We start from the raw sequence: 22,342 nt of genomic DNA on the forward strand, positions 1-22,342 counted from the left end.
CAGATGCGTTTCGCAAGGACCAAGCCCTCCCTCCTTCCAGTTTTTTGGTACTTATTCACCTCCCTGACTCCAAAGTCCCCCTCACCTACTCCCGTTCCCCCCTTCTCCCTGTAAAAGGCCAAACTGATTTGGAGTTCACACCACCCCGGGGCCCTTGGCCTATTGCAATAGTACGTTACTGACTCAAGTCTGTCCTGACTCCAGCAAGGTCTGGCTTTACCTTGGACAAGCTGGGACTAGTTCCCCCTGAAGGAAACCTCGGTTTTGCTCTCGAGGCCTTTCGGCTGACTGCATGAGGCCCACCCCCATTACTCAGGGTCAAATGGCGTGATGTTAATCACATCTCCGAAATAGCCCCACGGCCATGCCTGGGCTGGTGTTTAATGGTCCACTGGGCGTTAGGGCTTAGCCACGTCGACATGAGAAACTCTCCATGGCACTTAGGACAATCGAGGGCTCTGGCAGGATGGGTCCCTCTTGTTCCCACTGTGTCCCCAGTGCCAGACAGGACTGGTGCACAGTGGGAGAATAGCAGGTGTTTGTTGAGTGAATAGACAATGGAAAATACATCAGCCCCTGGCTTTAGCCCAAGCCTCTAGGGAATTTCTCCCCAGTCTGGGGGACAGGGGCGACGGGGACTCTGCTCAGCTACAGAGTCTCTGCAGAGCCCGGACCTCCGAGGAGGGCAGAGGGGGGCGGGGGGGGGGGGGTGTGTGCCCCGAGAGAGCAGCAGCGTGACGAGGCCTTTCCACTCTGCGGTCAGACTCCTGGCCCCGAGAGCCATAAAACAGCCCTGCTTGGACTGGAAACATTTTCCTTTAATATGTTCCTGGAGGCGTTGGCAAGGCCTGTAAGGAAAATTCCAGGGGAATAAGGAGAGAGGTCTTCAGCAGCCACTGAGGGCTGGGGGGTGGTGGCCAGACCCATGGCTTTGGGGGGACCCCACTGTCTTGAAGGGAGGGGGAGGGACCCGGGCAGGGCCAGGCAGCTGTTAGGGCCTTATCTGGGTCTGAGAGGGTCCTGCGGACTGAAGGACCTCCCTGAGCCTTGTGGTGGCGGGGGTGGCGGGTGGCCTCAGGGTCGGAGACAGTTCTCCGCAGGAATTCGTATACAGCTGCCTGGAGATGGTCTCAGCGAGCGTGAGCACATTGAACGCGCAGGGTGCTGAGGTCTGGGGAGGGAGCCTCCAAGGGCTCGGCTCTGGGCAATGGGGTACAGGTCTGATGTGCCTCTGCTCGCTCACCTCCAATGGCCCCCCCCTTGCCCTGCGATGGAATCCAGACACTGTCACCCCAGGTGATGTCATCCCATCTGGCTCTGTCACCCCATCTCCCCGCACCCCATGCGGGCCGGGCCCCACCATACCCAGTTCTAAGAACGCAGCCTTGTTCTCTGTCACCTCCAGGCCCTTGCTCACATGGGGGCCTACCACCCCAGGCACCCTCTGCGGCCTCTGACCTGGCTTCTTCTTCTTTTTTTTTTTTTTTTTAAGATTTTATTTATTTATTCGACAGAGAGAGAGACAGCCAGCGAGAGAGGGAACACAAGCAGGGGAAGTGGGAGAGGAAGAAGCAGGCTCATAGCGGAGGAGCCTGATGTGGGGCTCAATCCCAGATCGCCAGGATCACGCCCTGAGCCGAAGGCAGACGCTTAACCGCTGTGCCACCCAGGCGCCCCATGACCTGGCTTCTTCTTATCCCTCCTTCGGTGGAAGCTTGGAGGTCCCTCTTCCTGTCCCCCCCGTGGCTGCCTGTGTGTCTCCCATCACAGCTGCAACCATCCGGGCTTGTGCCGAGAGCAATTCTTGGTCATAAATCCTGGCGTGTTGCTGGGGGAGGAGGCATAGACATTTCTCCAACTTTGTCATTGGGACTGGTACGTTCCTTTGTCCCCAAGAAGACGCAACCCCACCTGCTATGGGCCAGGCGCAATGGCACGCCCTGGGGATAAAACGCAGCTTGTGTTGACACAAACACACCAAGATGATAACTTCAAAGGATGGAGAGCTTTGGGAAGAACGTTGGGTGGAGGTATTTCTGCTCCAAGGTGGGGAGAGGCCTCCTGAGGGGCTAACATTTAGGCTAAGACTTGAAGGAGGACAGGAGAGTATCGTGTAGATATGAAGGATGAGCATTCCAAACAGAAGGGGTGACTCTTGGGGCCCTGGGGCAGGAAAGGGCTTGGGTGCTGGAGGGACAGGGAGGAGGCTGGTGTGGCTGCAGCCGAGTAAGCGAAGGAGCAGACACGCCAAAGGGACGGGCTGAGGCCAGATCACATCGGGCTCTGCAGGCCACAGAGAGAAGGTGGGTTTTATTCTGAGAGAAATGGGGAGCCATGAAGGGCGTGTGAGCGGGAGGGGAACACGATCTGATTTATGATTTTGAGACATCCCCTGTGGCTGCTGTGGGGAGGAGGCTGGGGCCGCGTCCAGGCAGGAGTCGGGAGGGCAGAGACCAGGGATGGCCCGCAGGAGAGGAGAAGTGCTTGGATTTGGATATTTTGGAAGCTGAGAGGACAAGAGCTATTGATGTACCAGACAGAAGGGGGCAGGGAGGAGTCTCAGACACCCCACGTCTCGGGCCCAGCGCTGAGGGAATGGTGGGGTCCTTGCCTGAGACAGGAAGACTTGGAGAGATGACGTCAGGGACCAACGGCCCCACCTTGGCCGTGTGCTTGTGGTGTCTGGTTGGACCCATGTGCCTGGGCTGGGATGGCCAGGCTCCAGATGGAACCACGGGCTTTGCAGGCGAAGAGTGGCCTTTGGTGTCTGGGCCTGGATGGGGTCCACCGGGGAGAGGCAGGCAGGGGGTATGGGCCAAGCCCTTGACGCCCAACTTTTGTGCAAGAGGCAGGGCCCACCCCAGGTCCTTTTGTTCCAGCTGGAAACCGGGACCAAATCGAAAAGTCCAGATGTGGAGTTGGATGCAGCCCCGTGACCGTGCGGTCTGGGGAGCCCCAGCAGCCAGGCGTCCAGTGGGTCAGGCCTCCGTGTGGCCCCGCTGGCCACCACCCGGCCGGGTGTGGGGGGCAGGACGGCTTCAGCTTTGAGTTTCTGGCTGCAACAAAGGTTAAAAAAATAATCACCAGCCCCGAGACCTGGCCCCTCCCAGCACCAACCCCAGCTCCGGGTGGAAAAACAGGTCCCGGGACCCCCGCCAGCCCACAGGCCTGAGACTTGCCCAGGGGCCCTGTTCAAGAGCAGGGGCAGGGGTCAAGAGGGCATAAAGCTGGATCCCAGTCTCTCTCTACCCGGGTGACTCAGTTTCCCATCTGGAAAATGGGGCATGGCTCTAGAATCACATGCTCACGTTCTCCTGAAGCACCTACCGGGCACCAAGCACCCCCTTCCCCCCGCCAGGTGCTGGGGACTTGAATGTCAGACAAGCCAAGGCTGGCTCTGCCCTCACAGCCTCCGAGGCAGGTGGGATGAGATGCAGGATTCGCTGGACAAGGGCTGTCACATCCCTGGGCCTTGGTTTTTCCATCTCTATGATGGGGAGAGAAACAGCAGCTGAGAGCCAACATTATTCCTGTGACAGCTTCTCCTGACCCAGCTTGGAGCACCCGGTGGTCCCAAATCTTCCAGGCCAGGGGGGCAAGTTGGCTGTTTAAAATCAGGTATTCTAGAAGCACCTGAGTGGCTCAGTCTGTTAAGCGTCTGCCTTTGGCTCAGGTCGTGGTCCCAGGGTCCTGAGATCGAGACCTGCATCAGGCTCCCTGCTCAGTGGGGAGTCTGCTTCTCCCTCTCCCTCTGCTGCTCCCCCTGCTTGTGCTCTCTCTCAAATAAAAATATAAAATCTTAAAAAGAAAAGAGTTCTGGGGACGGCTGCACAACAACGTGAACTTGATGCCATTTAACAACGATTAAGATGGCAAATTTCAGGGGCGCCTGGGTGGCTCAGTCATTAAGCGTCTGCCTTCGGCTCTGGTCGTGATCCCAGCGTTCCGGGATCGAGCCCCACATCGGGCTCCCTGCTCAGCGGGAAGCCTGCTTCTCCCTCTCCTGCTCTCCCTGCTTGTGTTCCTTCTCTCGCTGCCTCTCTCTGTCAAATAAATAAATAAAATCTTAAAAAAAAAAGATGGCAAATTTTATGTTATGTGTTTTTTTATGACAATAAAAGCTGATTTTTAATTTTTTATTTATTTGTTTTAAAATTATTTATTTATGTATTTGAGAGAGAGACAGAGACGGAGAGAGAGAAAGAGCACAAGCTGAGAGGAGAGGGAAAAGCAGGCCCCCCGTTGAGCTGGGAGTCCCATGAGGGACTGGATCGTGGGACCCTGGGATCATGACCTGAGCCAAACACAGATGCTCAACTGACTGAGCCACCCAGGTGTCCCTAAAAGCCGATTTTTTAAACAAGAGGGGAAAAAAGGTAGGGCTTGGAACCAGATCTGCCCCTCGTTTACTGTGTGGCCCAGAGCAAATGTCTTACCCTCTCTGGGCTTGTTTGTTCCCTGCCTCCCTCCCTCCCAGCTCTGGGTCACGGTGGTCACCACCCTGACCTTACAGGTTCCCTTCAATTCAACATTTCCCAGTTTCAGCCCTTTGGGGCTTGAATCAGGGCTGGGAGCAAGGGAGCCGGACATCACTTGAGCTGTCTCGCAACTGGTGATGGGGTGAGGAGGCCCCTCCTGTGGGCTCCTCTGCTACCCGCCAGCCCTTTGGAAATAACAGCCTGGCGGTAGCAGCCGTTCTGGGCAAAGCCTGTTTCCTGTGATGTTCAAGGTTGCCTGGTACCCAGGAGAGGTCAAGAGGCCACCAGAGTGGAGAAGGGCTTTGGCCGGGCCTGCAGCCGCCCCCAGCGGCTCCCTTCCGGGGAAGCCTGGGTCAGAGCTGGGACTGCCACCCTTCCCAAGGGCAGAGGGCGGCAAGAAGGGCCGCTCATAGTGTTTGGAGACGGAGGGAGAGGCTGGGGACTTGGCGCGCTGCCAGAATCACCTCCATAAAGCAAGTCGAGCGTAACAGCCTGAGATCCAGAAAGCGCACGGAGGCAGGAGTGAGGGGTGAGGGATCCAGTCTCTACCACTGGCCTACTCAGAGTGGCATCCAGGGGGGACCCGACCACCACCAGCGACGCCCCCTTCCCCCCACACCTACAGAGGCTGGCTCAGGCCAGAGCACAGTGATTGGTCCTGGCAGGGGACCTGAGCTGGACCAATGAGAGCCAGCCCTGAAATCTCGGCTGGGCCTATGGGGGAAAGGTGCTCGGTTTCCTCTAGCACTTGGCTTGGAGAAATGTAAGCCTGGAGCCACGACGAGATACGACCTCACACCCACTAGGCTGGCCAGAGGTGGGGAAGCCGGCACCCTCAGGAAGTGGCGTGGCCACTGTGGAAAACAGGGTGGCATTTCCTCAGAAGGTCAGACATCGAGTCATAGGATTCAGGAATGTCACTCGCCAGTTACATACTCCAGAGAAGTGAAAACAGGTCTGCAAACAACACTTGGCACGGACGCCTTCACAGCACTCACTATGCACGATTGCAAAAAGGTGGGGACAACCCAGGCGTCCGTCCGCTGGATAATGGATACCCGAAATGGGGTCCGCGCATCCAAGAAAATGCTAGTTAGGCATGAAAAGGAACGAAGCTCTGATACAAGCTGTAACGTGGACGAACCTCGAGGACACTCTCCGTGAGAGAAGCCAGACGCGAAAGGACACATGTTGTATGACTCTGTTTATACGAAACGTCTAGAACAGGCAAATCCAGAGAGACAGAAAACAGATTAGTGGTTACCAGGGGCTGGCGGAGGGGATGGGGAGTGCCTGCTAATGGGGACCAGGTTTCCTTTTGGGAGGAGAGGAACATGTTCTGAGATAGAAGGGATTATTACAGGGCATCATGAATTTACTAAAAACCACTGAATTGCACCCTTTATAATTGTTGAAATGATAAATTTTATGTCGTGGGTATTTTACCACAAGCTTTTTTTTTTTTTTTTTTTGGAAGAAGACAGCTGACAGAGAGACACAGATCCTGGAGGCTCCATTTGGGGATCTGGATCCAGCTGTGCCTGAAGGTAGCCCTACCATTGGGGTACAGCAGCAAGAGATGGGCTTTCTCTCCCTATAACTTGGCATTTCAGAGAGTCACCTGTGTTTGTTCTTGCCCACGTCCCCATCACAATGAGAAGAGCCTCACCGAAGGTGCTGGGGGGCCCCAGGAAGGTCCAAACCTCACTCCCTGGCCCCTTGCTTTCCCATCTGTAAGATGAGAGGGGGGTAAGGTCCCGCCACGCTAGCAACACCAGGTCCCAGCATGCACTCACTAGGATGATGTTTCATTGCCCATCACAGGCCTGTGAGCAAGGTGTTCTGAGCTCAGCAAAGGGAAGAAATCGCCAGGGCCCTGTTCCCACCCTCCGTGCTGTGCCACTGTTAAGCAAACTGCCAGGAGGAAGGCGGTTGGGGCCCTGAGAGGCCACCCTGCTGGGTGCTGATGAGCTCACACTCAGCATCTGATAAGTTTGGGTTCACATCGTGGCTCTGGCCCTCTGTGATCCTGGGCCAGCTGTCTCCCCTTCTGGGCCTCAGTTTCCCCTCTCCAAAACAGACTGGTTGTTCTGGGTGTCAGGTGCGGGGTCTGCTGGGTGAACAGTTGCTGTCTCAGGAGAGCTCATTAATACACAGATGTGTCTGGACCAGGACTACTGGCGTGGGCAGAGCCGGGTGCTGGGGGGGGGACAGCTTACCAGTTTACTGCCCCCCGGAGTGGGATGCAGCCAGGATACAGCCTCCCGTCCGAGCCGTGTTGCTATTGGCTTCTGAAAGGATATGGATGTAGAAGGAACTCGTTGATTCTTTTTCCACTTGCTGCTGAGCACTCAGCGTACCGGCGCGCCTGGCCGGAGGCTGGCACTGTTTCCAGGCACCTGGACAGCCTCACTTGGCCCTGGCACAAGGGCTCACTGAGTGTTTGGCGGCGGGCGGGCTCCAGGCGTCGGCGATGGCGTGGTCCTTCTGTGGCTGCTCGGGATATGGGGGTGGGAAGCACCTCGTAGCTCCTGCAGCCTCCGGGAGCCTCCCTGGACAGCCTCCCTGGACAGCCGACAGGTGAGGGCGTGGCCAAGAGGGCGGTTCTGTTGGGGTCACCTCGGAGACTCCCCTCCTGTGGCACCTCAGATGTGGGATGCCCCCCGGGCCGTGTCTCAGCCTCCCTGGGGCCCTGTGGCTTCTTCCACCCTGCAGCTCTGTGCTCCCACTGACTGGCAGCCACATCACCCTAGGTCCGAGGCTCTGTAACACCGTGGTCCCGTGGCTCTAGGACCCCGCGGTCCTGTGGCTTTAGCATACTGTGGTCCCATGACCCCATGGCCCCAGGAAGCTACGGCTTTGTCATTCCTGAGTTCTGTGTCTCCTTGTTCTGTGGTCTCATGACTCTTGGATTGTTTGGAACTTCATGACTCTAGAAAAGAATAAGTCATTCACACCGGTGGGAAGTAGAGTCAGGAAGCCTCATGCGGTGGGTGTTCCAGTGACCCCCCCTCAGCACCATGTGGACCAACAGCAACAGTGACATCACCCCTTTTCCAGAGGGCTCCATGTACTCGTCATCGTCCCACAGCTCCCTCTCAGACTACCCTGACGGTTGCTGTGGTTTGGCCATTCCTGGAGGGTTTTATTAAACACCTCAGTCTCCCTCTGCGGTGCAGGAATATCGACACACAGGCCAGGAAGCCTGGTCTGGCCTGAGGGAGGAGCCTTTAAGTTAGGAGAAGTAGGGGTCAGCCAGGTAAAGAGCAGGAGGAAGAGTGCTCCAGGCAGAGGGCTCAGCCTGTGCAAAGGTCCTGAGATGGGGAGGAGCTGAAAGGTAAGAGGCCCAGAGAGGCAGCCAGTGAGGCTGCAGGGAGGCCTAACTGTTCACCGCCCTTTGTCTCAAGTAGGGCAAAGGGGACAGAGAATGGACAAAAAACACCAACTATGTGCTTCAAGTTCATTCTCTCATGACTCCTTATAGTGATCTCTGAATGGGGTTGCCACATAGCCAGCGAGGCTCCTGGGGGGTCCAGCCAGCCAGCTACCCATCCACCTATTCACCCACCCACCCACCTATCCACTCACTCATCCATTTGTCTGCCCAACTACCCGACTGTCCATCCATCCGTCCACCCAGCCATCCCATCTATTTACCTAGCCATCATTTATCCCTCCATCCCTCCATCCCTCCACCCATCCCCAATCCACCCAACAATACAAACATCCACCCACCCATCCACTCATCATCCTTCCCATCTGTCCACCCACCCAGCTCCACCTACTGATCCGCGGAGCCCAAACCTGGCTCATGGCTGTGTCCCTGCACAGGGCTCCCATCCCACACCCCTCTCTGTGTTCTGGCCCTCGTCCCCCCTCCATTGCTCCCTTCCCTCTCTGCTCCAGACACACCTGCCTCCTCAGTGACCCTCCAGGGCATCAGACACCTCTCACCTCTGGGCTCTTGCCTTTGCTGTGCCCTCTGCCTGGGGTCAGCCAGAACCCATTCACCTGTCCAGGTCTTGGCAGCAACATCCCCCCTCGGTGGCCTCCCTGACCCCTGGGCTCCGTGTCCTGCAGTCCAGCCAGCTCCTCCTTCCAAGCGGCAAGCACTCCATGCCACTGCATGCATCTGTCCACCTTCGAGACCACCCAACTTGGGGCTAAGAAGCCAAGACCACCTCCTCCCCGTTGGCTACGTGGCAAGGGGTCTGTATGGTGGATGAAATTTTCTAATTTCATCCCACTGATCGATAATCATTTCTTTGGCACCCCTTGTGTGCCAGTCTTCCTACATTGAGGCTGGGGCTCCCCCTTGCCCAGTACCCTCCCTCCCTCACCGGCCCATGCCCTGGTCTGGGCCTCTGCCTGCCAGGCAGCCGGTGGGTAAACACACCCCGCCTTCGGCCTCCCGCCCCATCCATCCCTGGCCTGAACAAGGGCCTCCTGTTAATGAGCTGGGGTGGGGGCCAGAGAGGGGCAGGAGGAGGGAGGAAGAGGAAGGATGAAGAATCCGGGTCAGGGCCCTGGTTCCTGTGCTCTCTGCTGCCCACCCAGCCATCCTCTCGACAGCTGCAGAAGCCTGGGGGGGGACCCTCTCCCTGTGGCCTTTGTGGGGGGGGGGAGTGTGTGACTTCCTTTCTGAGCATCCAGCGCCCAAACTGAGGCAACAGGACAAACCGGCCTCTCTGAGCCTCAGTTTGCTCATCTGTAGAGTGGGGACGTTAATGAGGGCCACCGTGGAAAGGTGCTCAGCACGCTTCTCGTGGACTAACTTATTCAGGTCTCATGACATCCCTAAGATGTGGGGGCTCGTGTTGTCCCCATTTCACCTGGCTTTTTACTGCTCCTGTTAAGGTGCACTGAACTTTAGCCATTTCTATGCTTCATTTCATTAAGCAGAGAGAGAAAGAGAGAGGACAAAACCTGTGTAGTTAGCCCCACAGGCTGTCTCCCTGTAACACAGACACAGGCTTGTTTTACTCTCACCCTACAAAACTCTCCTTCTATGTGAGAGGAAAGGAGAGAGCAGCAGGGTGCTCATTTGCTCTGCCACAGTTATCTCTGGAAAACTCTAACTCCCTTCTCCAAAATCAGTACCCGCTGAATGCCACATGGGTCAATTCCAGTGGGTTCCCTGTGAAGTTCTTTCTCCTTCTCCCCTGCGGTGACCCTTCAGCACACTCACTAACCTTGAGGATTCAGAATTTACAATATAATAAACTTTTGAAGGTGGCTCTACCCGCCCCCACCACCTGCCCCCCCCAAGAAAAAGAAAAGAAAAAAGAAGAAACCGAGGCACAGACAAGTTAAGCAACCTGCCTCAGGCCCCACAGCAGAGCTGGGATACACGACCCAGGGCCTCCATGCTGGAAAAACAAGACCTTCATCGCTGTGCCCTGCTGCCCCACCACCCCCCATGAGGAGTTCCTGCCTCCTGGGGCTGGGGGAGGGGGAGCAGAAAGGGGAAACACACACATGTGGGATGGCAAGGTTTTGAACCCTTGGCACTTGCTCAATAAAATTGTAGCCACTATATTTATTGTTATCTCTTTTTTTTAATCAGCTCCTTCCTGGGAACTTGGGACGGGAGGGGGACAGGGTTGGGGCAGATGGAAAGTGGGAGTGTAGGCAGGGCTACCAGAAGTTCACAGTGTAAGTCAGGGTGGGTGTGCCCGACTCCAGTGTCTGGGTGGCACCCTGGCACCCACTCCCATACCCCCAACTACTTGGTCCTTCTGGAGAGATGGGTCCAGTGAGGCTGTCTGAGGCAGGCTGGGTCAGGCTCTCAGCTACGGAAGCAGCCACGGCCAAGTGGCCTCCCTCACTGCCCTGATGAATTCCCCAGACCCTGGGCCTGTGGCCGGGCCCGCCCAGGGCAGGGCAGCTGCCTTCCCGACATACTTTCCCTTTGGATTCACGAGGAGAGGCGGCTGGGTAAGCTGGGGGCGCCCACATGTCTCCTGGCCCAGCAAACCCCTGCCAGGAAGGGCCCGGGGGCCCCATCACACAGGCACCAGCCCCTCTGCTCCAGCCTGGCCAGGGTCCCGGAACCACTGGGTCTGGTGTGATGGGAAGGGGAGCTGGCTGGGGCGCCAGCCAAAGGCTCAGGCCAGGAGGTCCTGGGCAGCAGAATCTTCACAGCTAATGAGGGGCCTGGGCCAGCATTTCTTGTCTGGGTTCTGGGGCAATGAGGGGGGTGTGTGAAGGCCTTAGGGGTCCCGCCTTCCCCAGTTCTAATTCCTGCTGTGTGACCTCGAGCTGTCTCGTCTCCTAAGGAAAATGTGAATAAGGACAATCTGAGGTGCGACACAGTGTGTAAGTCCATATTGTATAGCAAGGCTAATTAGACATCAGACACAGGTTAGCTCATTCACTTCTCTCAACAGTGATCACCCCCATTTTACAAGTGAGGAAACTGAGGCACAGAGAGGTCATGCAACTTGCCTGAAGACACACAGCAAGGCTGTACCCAACCAACATTTGAACCTAGACCATGTGGCCCCCAAGTCTGTCCTAAAGTACAGTGGGGGCCGGTATTACTATTATTAATAGTAACGATGTCACATGAATGATAAGGAATATGAAGTGATCAGCTAATCCTAGTAGGTAACCTCATAGCTCAACAGCCTCCTCTCTCTGCACCAACAGATTCCCAGGCTACGAGAGACAGAACAAAACAAGACAATCCCAGTTCCCAGAGTCAGGCCATCCCAACCTTCTCTGGCAGGAATATTCTATCAGGCGTCCCAGAGGGCTGTCATATAGCCACCAGCCCCTGAGCCCGGCCCAGAAAGAGCATGGAGGGCTTCGTGGAAGAGGAGGCATCAGAGCCTGGACTTGAAGAAGGGTAGAAGGTATTTGGGGTGATGGGGAACAGTATCCGTGAAGACTGGTAAGGACACCTAGAGTGAGTTATTCTGTAATGTGAGAGTGCTGTAGTGTGCTTGAGAGAAGGAGTCACTGCCTGGAAGGAGGATTTCAGGGTTGGTGAGATCCAGGAGGTAGGATCTGAAACCAGACTGCTTGTTTGGGCCTCTGTTGTCTGGTCTGCAAACTGGGACATCTTCAGGATCTCTGCCTTTGCTGTTCCCCCTGCTTGGAATGCCCTTCCCTGCATCTCCCCATGGCCTGGCCATGAACAAGGCCATGTGCGTCCAAGTCCCAGCCTCGTGCCCAGCCTGTGGCAGAGGCCTGGCTTCCATACGCCCTTGTCTCAGTTGCATGAGGCACACGCAAGCCCACAGGCCCTGCCGGAGTTGTGGTTTTCCCAAGAATTCCGGTGCCAGCCGGGAGTGGCCCCCAGGTGTGCTGGACGCCAAGGAAAACAGGAGGTGAGCTCATGGCCCGGCCACAGGCAGCAGGCAAGGTGGGCACTGTCAGGGCACAGGCTTCACTAGAAATGCCCAGGTTGGGGCTGACTGCTCCGACCCAGCCTCCCCACCAGGCCCACCCTCTCCTACTCACCCTCTGTGGCTCCCTATTGCCCTAGAAGACAGCTTGAGCTCCGCACCACTGGTACTGCATCTCCTGAGCCCCAACATCTCTCCACTCTGAGATCATTCCTTCTAACAGACCAGGCTCATTTCTGCCGCAGGGCCTTTGCATATTCTGTTCCTCTATCAGGAGTGCCTACCACCATCTTTTTGCCTGGCCATGTCTTCCTCACCTTCCTGGTCCTAGTTTAGTGTTCCCTCCTCCTCTGAAAAGCCTACCCAGATTCTCCCCCACCCCACCCCGCCCCAGGCTAGTTCAGGCACCTCATTGGAGCTCCCACTGCTGCCTGCGTATTCCCATCACAGCTCTGGCTCCTTAGGGTGATTATGCAGCTGCCTCCCCACCAACCTGGGCTCCCCTAGAGGGAGGAGCCCAGTCTGGCTTGTTCATCCTGTGTTAAGAGTCCAGCCTAGGACATGACACATAGTAGGTGCTCAATGTGTGTTTGTGGAATAAATAAATGTGTCTGAAACTTCCCCACCTCCAAGCCATAGGTGCTTCCCTCTACTGATCTGAGTCCTTCTTTCCTTGAGGCTTCCTTTCCACCTCCTCCAGGAAGCCCTTGGTGACTTCACTGCAACCTCCCAGGAGAACAGATCTGGCTATGACCCTACTCTGAATTCACCCTTGCCCCTTGCAGTGGCCTTAGGCTAGCCACTTCCCCTTTCTGGGCCTCCATTTCCTGATCTATACAATAGAGGCTTCCAGCACTTGGAGGGTGTGGTGGACAGGGTTAACTCCAGAAAGTTGAGGTGTTTTGTAGCTCAGGAGGGAGGCTGGCTGGGAGGGACGATTTTCCTGATTAGCAATAATTTTTATTTTTATTACAGGCTGTTCCCACAGCAGTTGGAGCGGAGCTCGGAAGGTATGGCGAAGTCTCCACAAACAGAAGCCTTGGCCACCCCCCACAGACCTCCTCCAGCTGGAGCCCTTGAATTTGTGCACCCCCCTGCTGAGGATGGACCCACACACAGCCCATTACACAGATTGGGAAACTGAGCCGGCTCCGGGCCAGGCTGCCCCCACCCACCACTCACCAGCCGGAGAACCACAGAGAGGGAAGACCATAAAGCTGATCCGGGAGCCACTTGGAACTCTCTAGACTTGGGCAGGGAAACTGAGAGTCCTGCTCTCGTTTGATCCCCCCATTTTCCTGTAATAATGATAATCATTAACAATGATACTTATTACCTCCATTGTACGGGGGGGGGGGGAACTGAAGCACAGAGAGACGGCATTTGCCCCATTTTGAAGCAAGTGAGGAAGGAGCGGAGGACCAGTCAGCCTGACTTAAGAGTGAAGGGGGGGTGGAGGCCCTAACCTTTAGCCTCTCTTGACTCTGTTTCCCCAAGTGTGAGCTGAGGGAGCCACCATGGGGATCGCCTCATACTCCGCTATGTCCTAACCTTGGCATACAGCAGGCACTCCATAAATAAGTGAAAGAGGTCTGGAGGGTGGTCCCACCTGACAACCCGCCCCACCGACCTCTACACTGTTTCCCCCGTGACTCAGTTTCCCCGCTGTGTCCAGGTTCAGCAACACCGGGCGGGGCCTTGAACGTAGAGACCAGCGCCATCTGTTTACCTTGCGGCTGGACGCTGGGCAGGGCTGCGGGTGGGCCGTCCCGGAGCCGGCTGCGCCGCCGGGATAAATAGGCCCCGCGGGCCTCGTGGGCAGCAGAGAGCAAGCTGCAGTCCAGCTCCCCGTCGCCGTCATGGTTCCTGCCACCGCCTGCGTTCTCCTGCTCACCCTGGCCGCCCTCGGCGCGTCGGGTCAGGGTCAGATATCACTAGGTAAGCCGCTCCTTCCCCCACGCGTGGCCTCGACCCCCAGCCACACCGGAGGACCCACGAGGCCTGGGGTCGCGCGGCTCCTAGGGGCTCGGGGACTGTTCACCGGGACGTGCAGGACGGAGAAAGCAGGCAGCAGGGCGGACGTTCAAGGAATGAGAGCGTCCCGGGTTCCAGCCGAGGCGCCCTGAGTACTTGTGGTGAGGGTCTTCAAACCCCGACGCCCCATCAGCGCCTCCTGTCGGCGCAGGTGCAGATCTGGGCCCGCAGATGCTTCGGGAACTTCAGGAGACCAACGCGGCGTTGCAGGATGTGCGGGAGCTGTTGCGGCAGCAGGTGCGGACCAGGGTGGGGAGACAGGGAGTGGGGAGGAGAGGAAAGAGGCCTGGAAGAGGATTGGGGTTAGAAGAATGGGAGAAGCAGGTCCCGGTGGAGAGGGAGAGGGTTCTGGGTACCAAGATCCGGGGAGGAAGTTGTAGAAGAGAGGGAGAGGGGAGTCCCAAGGGTAGAAGATTCCGCGGGAGAAGACAGGGGTCCATGAGGGGTTAAAGGAAGTCCTAGGGAAGGAGGGGAGGGGCTGGGAGGATAGGGAGTACGGGGTGGGGTGGGGATCCGAGGGGAATGAGTGGGCCTGCGGGAAGGGTGTCTGGGGGATGGGGAAGGGAGACCCAAGGGAGGAAGAGAGGGATGGCGCCCCGCTGACTACACCCCATCCCCCCTTGCCCGCAGGTCAAGGAGATCACGTTTCTGAAAAACACAGTGATGGAGTGTGATGCGTGCGGTGAGCGCAGCTGGGGGCGGCAGAGACGCGGCAGGCGGGAGATGGAAAAGAGACGGGGAGACAAAGACAGAGACAGCGAAGGAAAGGCAGGGAGGAAAAAGACAGGAAGAGACGGAGGCTGGCAGAGATGGAGAGTTTGCATGAGGGATGGAGAGAGACGAACAAGGAGGGGAGACAGAGACTATGGGAAGGGAGATGGTGGACACACGAAAAGAATCAGAGGCCATGCGAGAGATGCAGGGAGATGCAGAGACGCTGAGGGAGAAGCAGAAAACGGACGGGCGCGGAGACACAGAGACTGAGAAAACCTGGCGGGCCCGGAGCGTGGTCCGGGGCGGGGTCGCAGAAAGCCCGGGATCTCGCCACGCCCCCGGGGGAGCTGGGAGAGAGGAAGGGGCGTGGTCCCGATAGACTCTGCCCCCGGGCGTGGCCCTGACCCGCCCCCCTTCACTCCCCGCAGGGATGCAGCCAGTGCGCACCTCGGGTCTGAGCGTGCGGCCCCTATCCCAGTGCGCTCCCGGCTTCTGCTACCCAGGCGTGGTCTGCACTCAGACGGCGAGCGGCGCGCGCTGTGGACCCTGCCCCGCGGGCTTCACTGGCAATGGCTCGCACTGCACCGACGTCAACGAGGTGCGCTCGCCCCCCACCGCCCCCCCTAACGCCTGCCCCCACAACTTCCCACCTCCCCAACAATCTCCTCCCCCGCTGAGGGTACTCACCCGGAGGACCTCTTCACCTCTGCGGGGGCACGTCCAGACCACCTTGCCGGCGGGGGGCCCTCACCCCGACCACTTTCCTCACCACCAGTGACGCCGGTCCAGCCAACCCCCTCCCTAGCCAGTGACGCCCGCCCCGACCACTCTCCTACCGCCGAGACTGGTCCGCCCCAACGACCTCCCTCACCTCCGGGGCTCACAAGCCCCAACGGCCGTTCCACCCGTTCCACCACCGCGGGGCCCCCGCCCGGACGACGCTTCCATCGCCGGGCACGCACGCCCCGACGACCACTTCCCCCCTCTGCTGGGGACGCTCGCCCTCGCAATTCCGTCCCCCACCCTTGAACACCGAGCTCAGCGGCTCCCGGAACAGCCCCCTCCAGGCACTCCCCTCTCGCCGCCAGGTCGCTCCCCTGGCCCCATCAAGGCAAAGTCGCGTCTGACCCCTGGGACGATGACGTCTGCCCCACAAGGCACCCCGTCCCAAGTGCTGGAGGACGGCCCCTGAATTTTCTAAGTTCAAACCCCCAAAATCGTGAGGTGCCACTCTCGAGAGGGCCCACCTCCTGCATCCTCTGACCCTCCTTGGCCCTTCCTCCCCCAGTGCAACGCCCATCCCTGCTTCCCCCGCGTCCGCTGCATCAACACCAGCCCGGGCTTCCGCTGCGAGGCTTGCCCGCCGGGGTACAGCGGCCCCGCTCACGAGGGCGTGGGGCTGGCCTTCGCCAAGGCCAACAAGCAGGTGAGGGCCATGGAGGAGTGGGAGCCAGGAGGGAATGGGGGGCTCATTTTGTCCAATAGACTGGTCCTCCAGCCTTGCGGCCATTTTCCTGCCTCGCTTCAGGGAAGGGGTGGGGGACCGGAGCCTGCGGGATGGAGAGGGAAAGGGTCCTCATCAGGATGGTTGAAGTTGGGGTAGGAACGGAGGGGAGAGGTAGGATGCAGAGACGTGAACCGGGTGGGAGGTCTGAGGGTTTGTGCGTGTGGGCGGTGACCTCTGTGCTCCCTGCCATCCAGGTTTGCACGGACATTAACGAGTGTGAGACAGGGCAGCATAACTGCGTTCCCAACTCCGTGTGCGTCAATACCCGGGTAAGGCCCGGGAGGCGTGGGGAAGGATCGAGACACCGGGGGTGGGTGCGAAGTGGCAGGCAGCCCAAGCTCACTGCCCGCGGCCCGGGCCCAGGGCTCCTTCCAGTGCGGCCCTTGCCAGCCCGGCTTCGTAGGCGACCAGACATCTGGCTGCAAGCGGCGCCCACAGCGCTCCTGCCCCGACGGCACGCCCAGCCCGTGCCACGAGAAGGCCGACTGCATTCTGGAACGCGATGGCTCGCGATCGTGCGTGGTGAGTGCTGGCGAGCAGGGAAGGGCGTGGCGTGGGTATGAAGGGGTGAGGTGGGGTGGGATGGGTGGCGATCACGCCGGGGCACCTACTCACTACCCCACCCGCAGTGCGCCGTTGGCTGGGCAGGCAACGGGCTCCTCTGCGGCCGAGACACGGATTTGGACGGCTTCCCCGACGAGAAGCTTCGCTGCTCCGAACGCCAGTGCCGTAAGGTGGGCGGGGTCTGAAGGGCGCGAACTGGACGGTGATGGGCGGAGCTTCCCGACCACGCCCCTCATGCCCAATGTGTCTGCCCCTAGGACAACTGTGTGACGGTGCCCAATTCAGGGCAAGAGGACGTGGATCGCGACGGCATCGGAGACGCCTGCGATCCGGATGCCGATGGGGACGGGGTCCTCAACGAGCAGGTGGAGCCAACGTCGGATTCTAGGCAAAGCGGGGTGGGGGTGTGGCTTGGGTGAGGGAAGTGGCCTCAGAGGATGTGGACTCGGGGGTACAGGAGGAATGAGGGCGTCTCTGCGGAGGAGGCGGGGCCTCGGAGATGGGCCGGTCTGGGGAGTGACATCTGCCCTTCCAGCCCTCTTCCCGCCCATTAACCGGCCCTGTCTCCCAGGATAACTGTAAGCTGGTGCGGAACCCAGACCAGCGCAATGCGGACGGTGACAAGTGGGGTGATGCTTGCGACAACTGCCGGAACCAGAAGAACGACGACCAAAAGGACACAGATCAGGACGGCAAAGGCGATGCCTGCGACGACGACATCGACGGCGACCGTGAGCGCCGCAGCAGGGGGGAGGGGACAGGGAAGGGCTGGCACCGAGGGGCGGGGCTTGCCTGAGGGCGGAGCTAGGCTAGTTAAGAAAGCCGCAGTGGGTGAGCTCGCCCTGGACTCCAGGGACCATGGACTGTGTTCTGGTGGGCGGAAAAATGCAAGCTAGGATACCACGCAGAGGGCAAAAGGCAGGAACATTTGGAGAAGGGGAAGGTGGGCCCTGTGTCAGATGCTGCAGGGAGTAACTAGGAGAACAGAGCCGTGAGCTTGGGGTTTAGGGCCAGGGAGGTGCCAATTTTACACCTGGGGCAGACACTCAGGGTGGTGCATTCAGAGTGCCCGCGGAGGGTCCCCCTGAGCTTCCCCTGTGAGAGTCAGTCCCCTCACCCGCCGCCCAATCATTAAGTCTCTGAGGCTTGGGCCCGTGCAGGAGCACTTGATTTAACTTTGTAGCTCCTGGGAGCCACTAGGACTCTGTCCCAGGCTAGCCCCAGGTTTGCAGTTGCCTTGCTGGTCAGCCTGGCCCCGCCCCCATCTTGGGATCCTGTGCTGTCCCCTGCTTCTCACAGGGATCCGAAATTCGTTGGACAACTGCCCAAGGGTGCCCAACTCAGATCAGAAGGACAGCGATGGTGATGGTGTAGGGGATGCCTGTGACAACTGTCCCCAGAAAAGCAACCCAGACCAGGTGAGCGTGGGCCACACCCCAGCTGGGTCAGATCCCTGAGATGAGCTCCAGACTAGTTAAGGAGACTGAAACCTAGTCTAAGCATGGGAGAGGGGGTGTTCCGTGGGGTCAGGATGACCTTGGCTCTGGAACTGGCGGTGGGTGGGAGGATTCTGAATTTCCCTGCCCTGATTTCCGACTCCTGCATCCTTCCTCCCCAGAGGGATGTAGACCACGACTTTGTGGGAGACGCTTGCGACAGCGACCAAGACAAGTAAGGAAGCCATCTGGGGTGGGAGTGGGGATGGAGGGTGGGCGGGCCCTACCCAGCACTCTGGGAAATCTCACTGTCTCTGTGTCCCACCCACCAATTCTAGGGATGGGGATGGGCACCAGGACTCACGGGACAACTGCCCTACAGTACCAAATAGTGCCCAGCAGGACTCAGACCACGATGGCCAGGGTGACGCCTGCGACGAGGATGACGACAACGACGGGGTCCCCGACAGTCGGGACAACTGTCGCCTGGTGCCCAACCCAAACCAGGAAGACTTAGACCGTAAGGCAGGGGGCGGGGCCTGTAGTGGGATTGCGGCTGGTGTGGAGACCTTGGCAAGTGTGGGCGGGACGGATAGCAGGTGTGCGCGTGACTGGGACTTGGGCGGGGCTGGCGCTGACCCCACCAACGTGGTCTCTCAGGTGATGGAGTGGGCGACGCGTGCCAGGGCGACTTCGACGCGGACAAGGTAGTGGACAAGATCGATGTGTGTCCGGAGAACGCCGAGGTCACCCTCACCGACTTCCGGGCCTTCCAGACTGTCGTACTGGACCCCGAGGGCGACGCGCAGATAGATCCCAACTGGGTGGTGCTCAACCAGGTTGGGACCCGGCCCTGGAGGAAGGTGGTGGGAGCGGGTCCTAAGCTGGGGGCGGGGGAACCAAGAGCCCACGCGGCCGGCCTGAGGCCCTTCTTCCTTTGACCCCTTCAGGGTATGGAGATCGTGCAGACGATGAACAGCGACCCTGGCCTGGCTGTGGGTGAGACAGGGAGAGCGGCAAGACGGTGCTGAGTGCGGAGTAGGGGGCGGGGCCAGAGGAGGGCTGGGGCGGGGCGGGGCCAGGGGCAGGTCTGAACTCAGGAAAGGCAGAGCCAGGTTGGGACTGGGCTCAGGGGCGGGACAGTTCTGGACTCTGAAGGAGCGTGGCCCTAGGCGGTTGGCAGGCTCAGGGGCGTGGTCATGGCTGGCCTCGGTGGGTGGGGATGGGGCGGGTCTGTGGGTGGAGATCTGGGCCTAGGAGGCAAGTTAGAACCCAGAAGGGTGGGGGCGGGGGGGCAGGGCTCCGGTGGGGGTAGGGCTAACGTCCTGGAGCCCCACTGCTCCCCTCCCTTACCCCAGGCTATACGGCTTTCAATGGCGTGGACTTCGAAGGCACGTTCCACGTGAACACGGTCACAGATGATGACTATGCGGGCTTCATCTTTGGCTACCAGGACAGCTCCAGCTTTTATGTGGTTATGTGGAAGCAGATGGAGCAGACATACTGGCAGGCCAATCCCTTCCGCGCAGTAGCCGAACCCGGCATTCAGCTCAAGGTGTCTGTGGCCCTCCCTGACCTCTAGGTCCCTGTGCTCTCTAGGAGGCCCCAAATGCTTCTGCAGACTCCCAAAGTCTTGACAGCCCCCTCTCCCCTCTCCCCATCACTCTATGGACCTTAGCGCCCTCCCAGCCCTTCCCTGGATTCCCACAGGCCCTCACATACTCCCTCAGGGCCCCCCATCTTCCTTTAGGCCCCAAAACCTTCTCATGGAGCCCCAAACTTTCCCTCAGATTCCAAATCCTCCTGCAGAACCTCTAGACCCCAGTATGTCACTGAAACCCTGCAGTAAATTCCCCAAATCCTCTCGCCCCGTTTATCCCATAGGCACCCAAGACTTTCTATAGGTCACTAAAGTCACCCCTCCAAATCCTGTCAGACCCCAAACCTGTCCAGGGATTCCCAAATCCTCTCGCGAGATCCCAGACCATCCCTGCCCCCCATATCCCACCTGCAAATCTCCATGTGACCCTCAAGAAAGCTCCCTTGCAGGTCTCCTGTCCCATCCAGGCACCCTCAGGTCCCCCACCACTGCCAAGACCTGTCCCAGCAGGCAGGGTTCTGGGGCGCTCCGGTAGCCTGTACGGTCTCTGACTCTGTTCCCTTGTCCCTGGGCTTGGCAGGCCGTGAAGTCCTCCACAGGCCCTGGGGAGCAGATGCGGAACGCGCTCTGGCACACAGGGGACACAGCATCGCAGGTGCGGCTGCTGTGGAAGGACCCCCGCAACGTGGGTTGGAAGGACAAGACATCCTACCGCTGGTTCCTGCAGCACCGGCCCCAAGTGGGCTACATCAGGTGGGGACCCCGCCCCTGGCCGATGGACCAGGAGTCCCTTGCTCTGTCCGGGCTCCTGGAGGTTCAGGGGGCCTCAGTCCCCTTATCTGTAAAATGGGAATGATATGGGCAGTCAGATAACTGTGTCTGGCTCTGGGACATGACACCCCTCCTGAGACCCAGGACACAGCAGCAGGTCCTCAGATTGGTGGGGTCCCACTCACTCCGTGTTTCTCAGTCCCCACCAGGCACTCTGCTTTAGCACCTGCTGTGTCCATCCTCTCACACAGGGAAACTGAGGCTCAGCTCCAAAGCCCTACCTGCCCTGAGTGTGGCCCAGGCGAGGGGGGGGACACATGGCCCCCACTCCCAGATAGGAGGGGACCCATCTTCCAGAGCAGACGCCAAGGACTCTGAGGGAAGGGCCTAGCCCAGGGCCCGGCCTCACCATCCCATCCTCCTCACAGAGTGCGGTTCTACGAGGGCCCTGAGCTGGTGGCTGACAGCAACGTGGTCCTGGACACAACCATGCGGGGTGGCCGCCTGGGGGTCTTTTGCTTCTCCCAAGAGAACATCATCTGGGCTAATCTGCGCTACCGATGCAATGGTGAGGGGAACGTCCTGCCAGGGAGGGTGGGGAGTTCATCCTGCCCAAGCTCACTCCCCTCTCGCTTGCTTGCCGTTTCTCCCCAGACACCATCCCAGAGGACTACGAGACTCAGAGGCTGCTGCAGGCCTAGGGATGGGGGTAGGGACCCACTGCTGGAAGATGGCCACCATCATGGCTGCCCTCACTGCGACAAGCAGGGAACTCAACACCTGGCTCCAAGGGGTGGCCGTCCAAGAGGGGCTCAGAGAGGACAGAATAAAGTGTGTGTGGTGGAGTGGCTGGCTGCTGTCTCTGCTGCGGGCAGATGGTGGGGTGGGGCCTCTGAGGCAACACCGGGACAGGGACCCCAAACCCAGGCCCGCCGATGCGGACTCCCTTCCTGACTGGTTAGGGCCCAACAACACGACTAGCAGTGTCCAACCCCAATGTGGGAGGCCCCAGGCCTGCTGCTGCCTCCTACCCATTTGAGGTCATGGGCCTTGATCCCCACCATCGAGTGCCTGCCCCAGGATCCTGGGGGGGCGGGTCCTTCCCCTTCCAGACATTAGGCCCAACTAGCTGCTAGCTGGCTAGGGGTGGGGATGAGGGGCTGGCGCCTGTGTGTGGCTCCCACCTGTCATACCCTACTAGGCCCATGTTCCAGCCCCAGTGTGGGGGGGAGGAGCAGGAAAAAAGGGGAGGAGGCAGAGACGAAAACATTGGATTTTTATTACGTTTCATTACAAAGGGTGCAAAGGTACAAAGACAAAAGCGTCCACGCCACAGAGGATGGGCAGGGGCTGGCCGAGTGCGCCCTGAGCCGCCCGCCCCCACCCACCGCGGGCACCCAACCCACGGCCCACGGGACATCCACAGCAGAGTGTACATGCTGGGGGAGGCAGAGCCAGCCTGGGGACAGAGGAACACAGGCGGAGCAGGGCTCGGACCGGCGGTTTGCATATATCAGTGGGCCCGCCCGGCCCCCTGGGGGGCAGTTTCCTACAGTGGGGCACAGCGGGGCCAGTGGACCTTGGCTGCCAAAGCCCTCCTCTCAGGGTCTGGTGGCAAAGGCCACGGCTGTGTCCACCTGTCCCGAGTGGGCAAGAGGTCAGAAGTGATGGGCTAGGCTGGGTTGGGCATGGACTGCCCCTAAGCTCCAGAACCCTGCGAGACAGGGCAACACCACTCCCCTGCAGGAACCATGTGTCCCCGGCATCCTGCGACAGGTTGTGGAGGGCTGGCCAAGAGGGCAGAAGGCGGAGCGAACTGCCTGGAGCCAGCATCACTCTCACATCCAGCCCCTACCTCCCACCCTGCCAGGGAGGAGCTTGAGGCC

The 22,342-nt window shown here is 59.2% G+C and overlaps 1 protein-coding gene and 1 long non-coding RNA gene across 3 annotated transcripts; one reads left to right on the forward strand and one right to left on the reverse strand.

Moving 5' to 3' along the window:
• Window positions 1-1,609: 1,609 nt before the first annotated feature.
• LOC103674932 lies at window positions 1,610-13,665 on the reverse strand. Of its 2 annotated transcripts, XR_571747.2 has the most exons (4): window positions 13,560-13,665; window positions 5,623-7,410; window positions 3,328-3,487; window positions 1,610-3,056 (listed from the first exon to the last, which is right to left on the reverse strand). It is a non-coding gene; the product is annotated as an uncharacterized LOC103674932 (long non-coding RNA). The 2 variants fall into 2 exon arrangements; XR_571746.2 differs by having other exon boundaries at window positions 1,610-3,487; window positions 13,560-13,664.
• Window positions 13,651-21,301, forward strand: LOC103674931 (cartilage oligomeric matrix protein). Its single transcript, XM_040628994.1, has 19 exons — window positions 13,651-13,768; window positions 14,016-14,101; window positions 14,495-14,546; window positions 15,007-15,176; window positions 15,867-16,004; window positions 16,280-16,354; window positions 16,449-16,607; window positions 16,715-16,819; window positions 16,907-17,014; window positions 17,221-17,380; window positions 17,949-18,067; window positions 18,268-18,320; window positions 18,424-18,605; window positions 18,746-18,924; window positions 19,036-19,084; window positions 19,444-19,640; window positions 20,266-20,438; window positions 20,885-21,024; window positions 21,111-21,301. Exons 1-19 carry the CDS (start codon window positions 13,690-13,692, stop codon window positions 21,155-21,157), a joined length of 2,271 nt encoding a protein of 756 aa, XP_040484928.1. The 5' UTR covers window positions 13,651-13,689; the 3' UTR covers window positions 21,158-21,301.
• The last annotated feature ends 1,041 nt before the right edge of the window (window positions 21,302-22,342 follow it).

The sequence above is a fragment of the Ursus maritimus genome, unplaced genomic scaffold, assembly GCF_017311325.1.
Source record: "Ursus maritimus isolate PB19 unplaced genomic scaffold, ASM1731132v1 scaffold_14, whole genome shotgun sequence".
Lineage (NCBI taxonomy): Eukaryota > Metazoa > Chordata > Mammalia > Carnivora > Ursidae > Ursus > Ursus maritimus.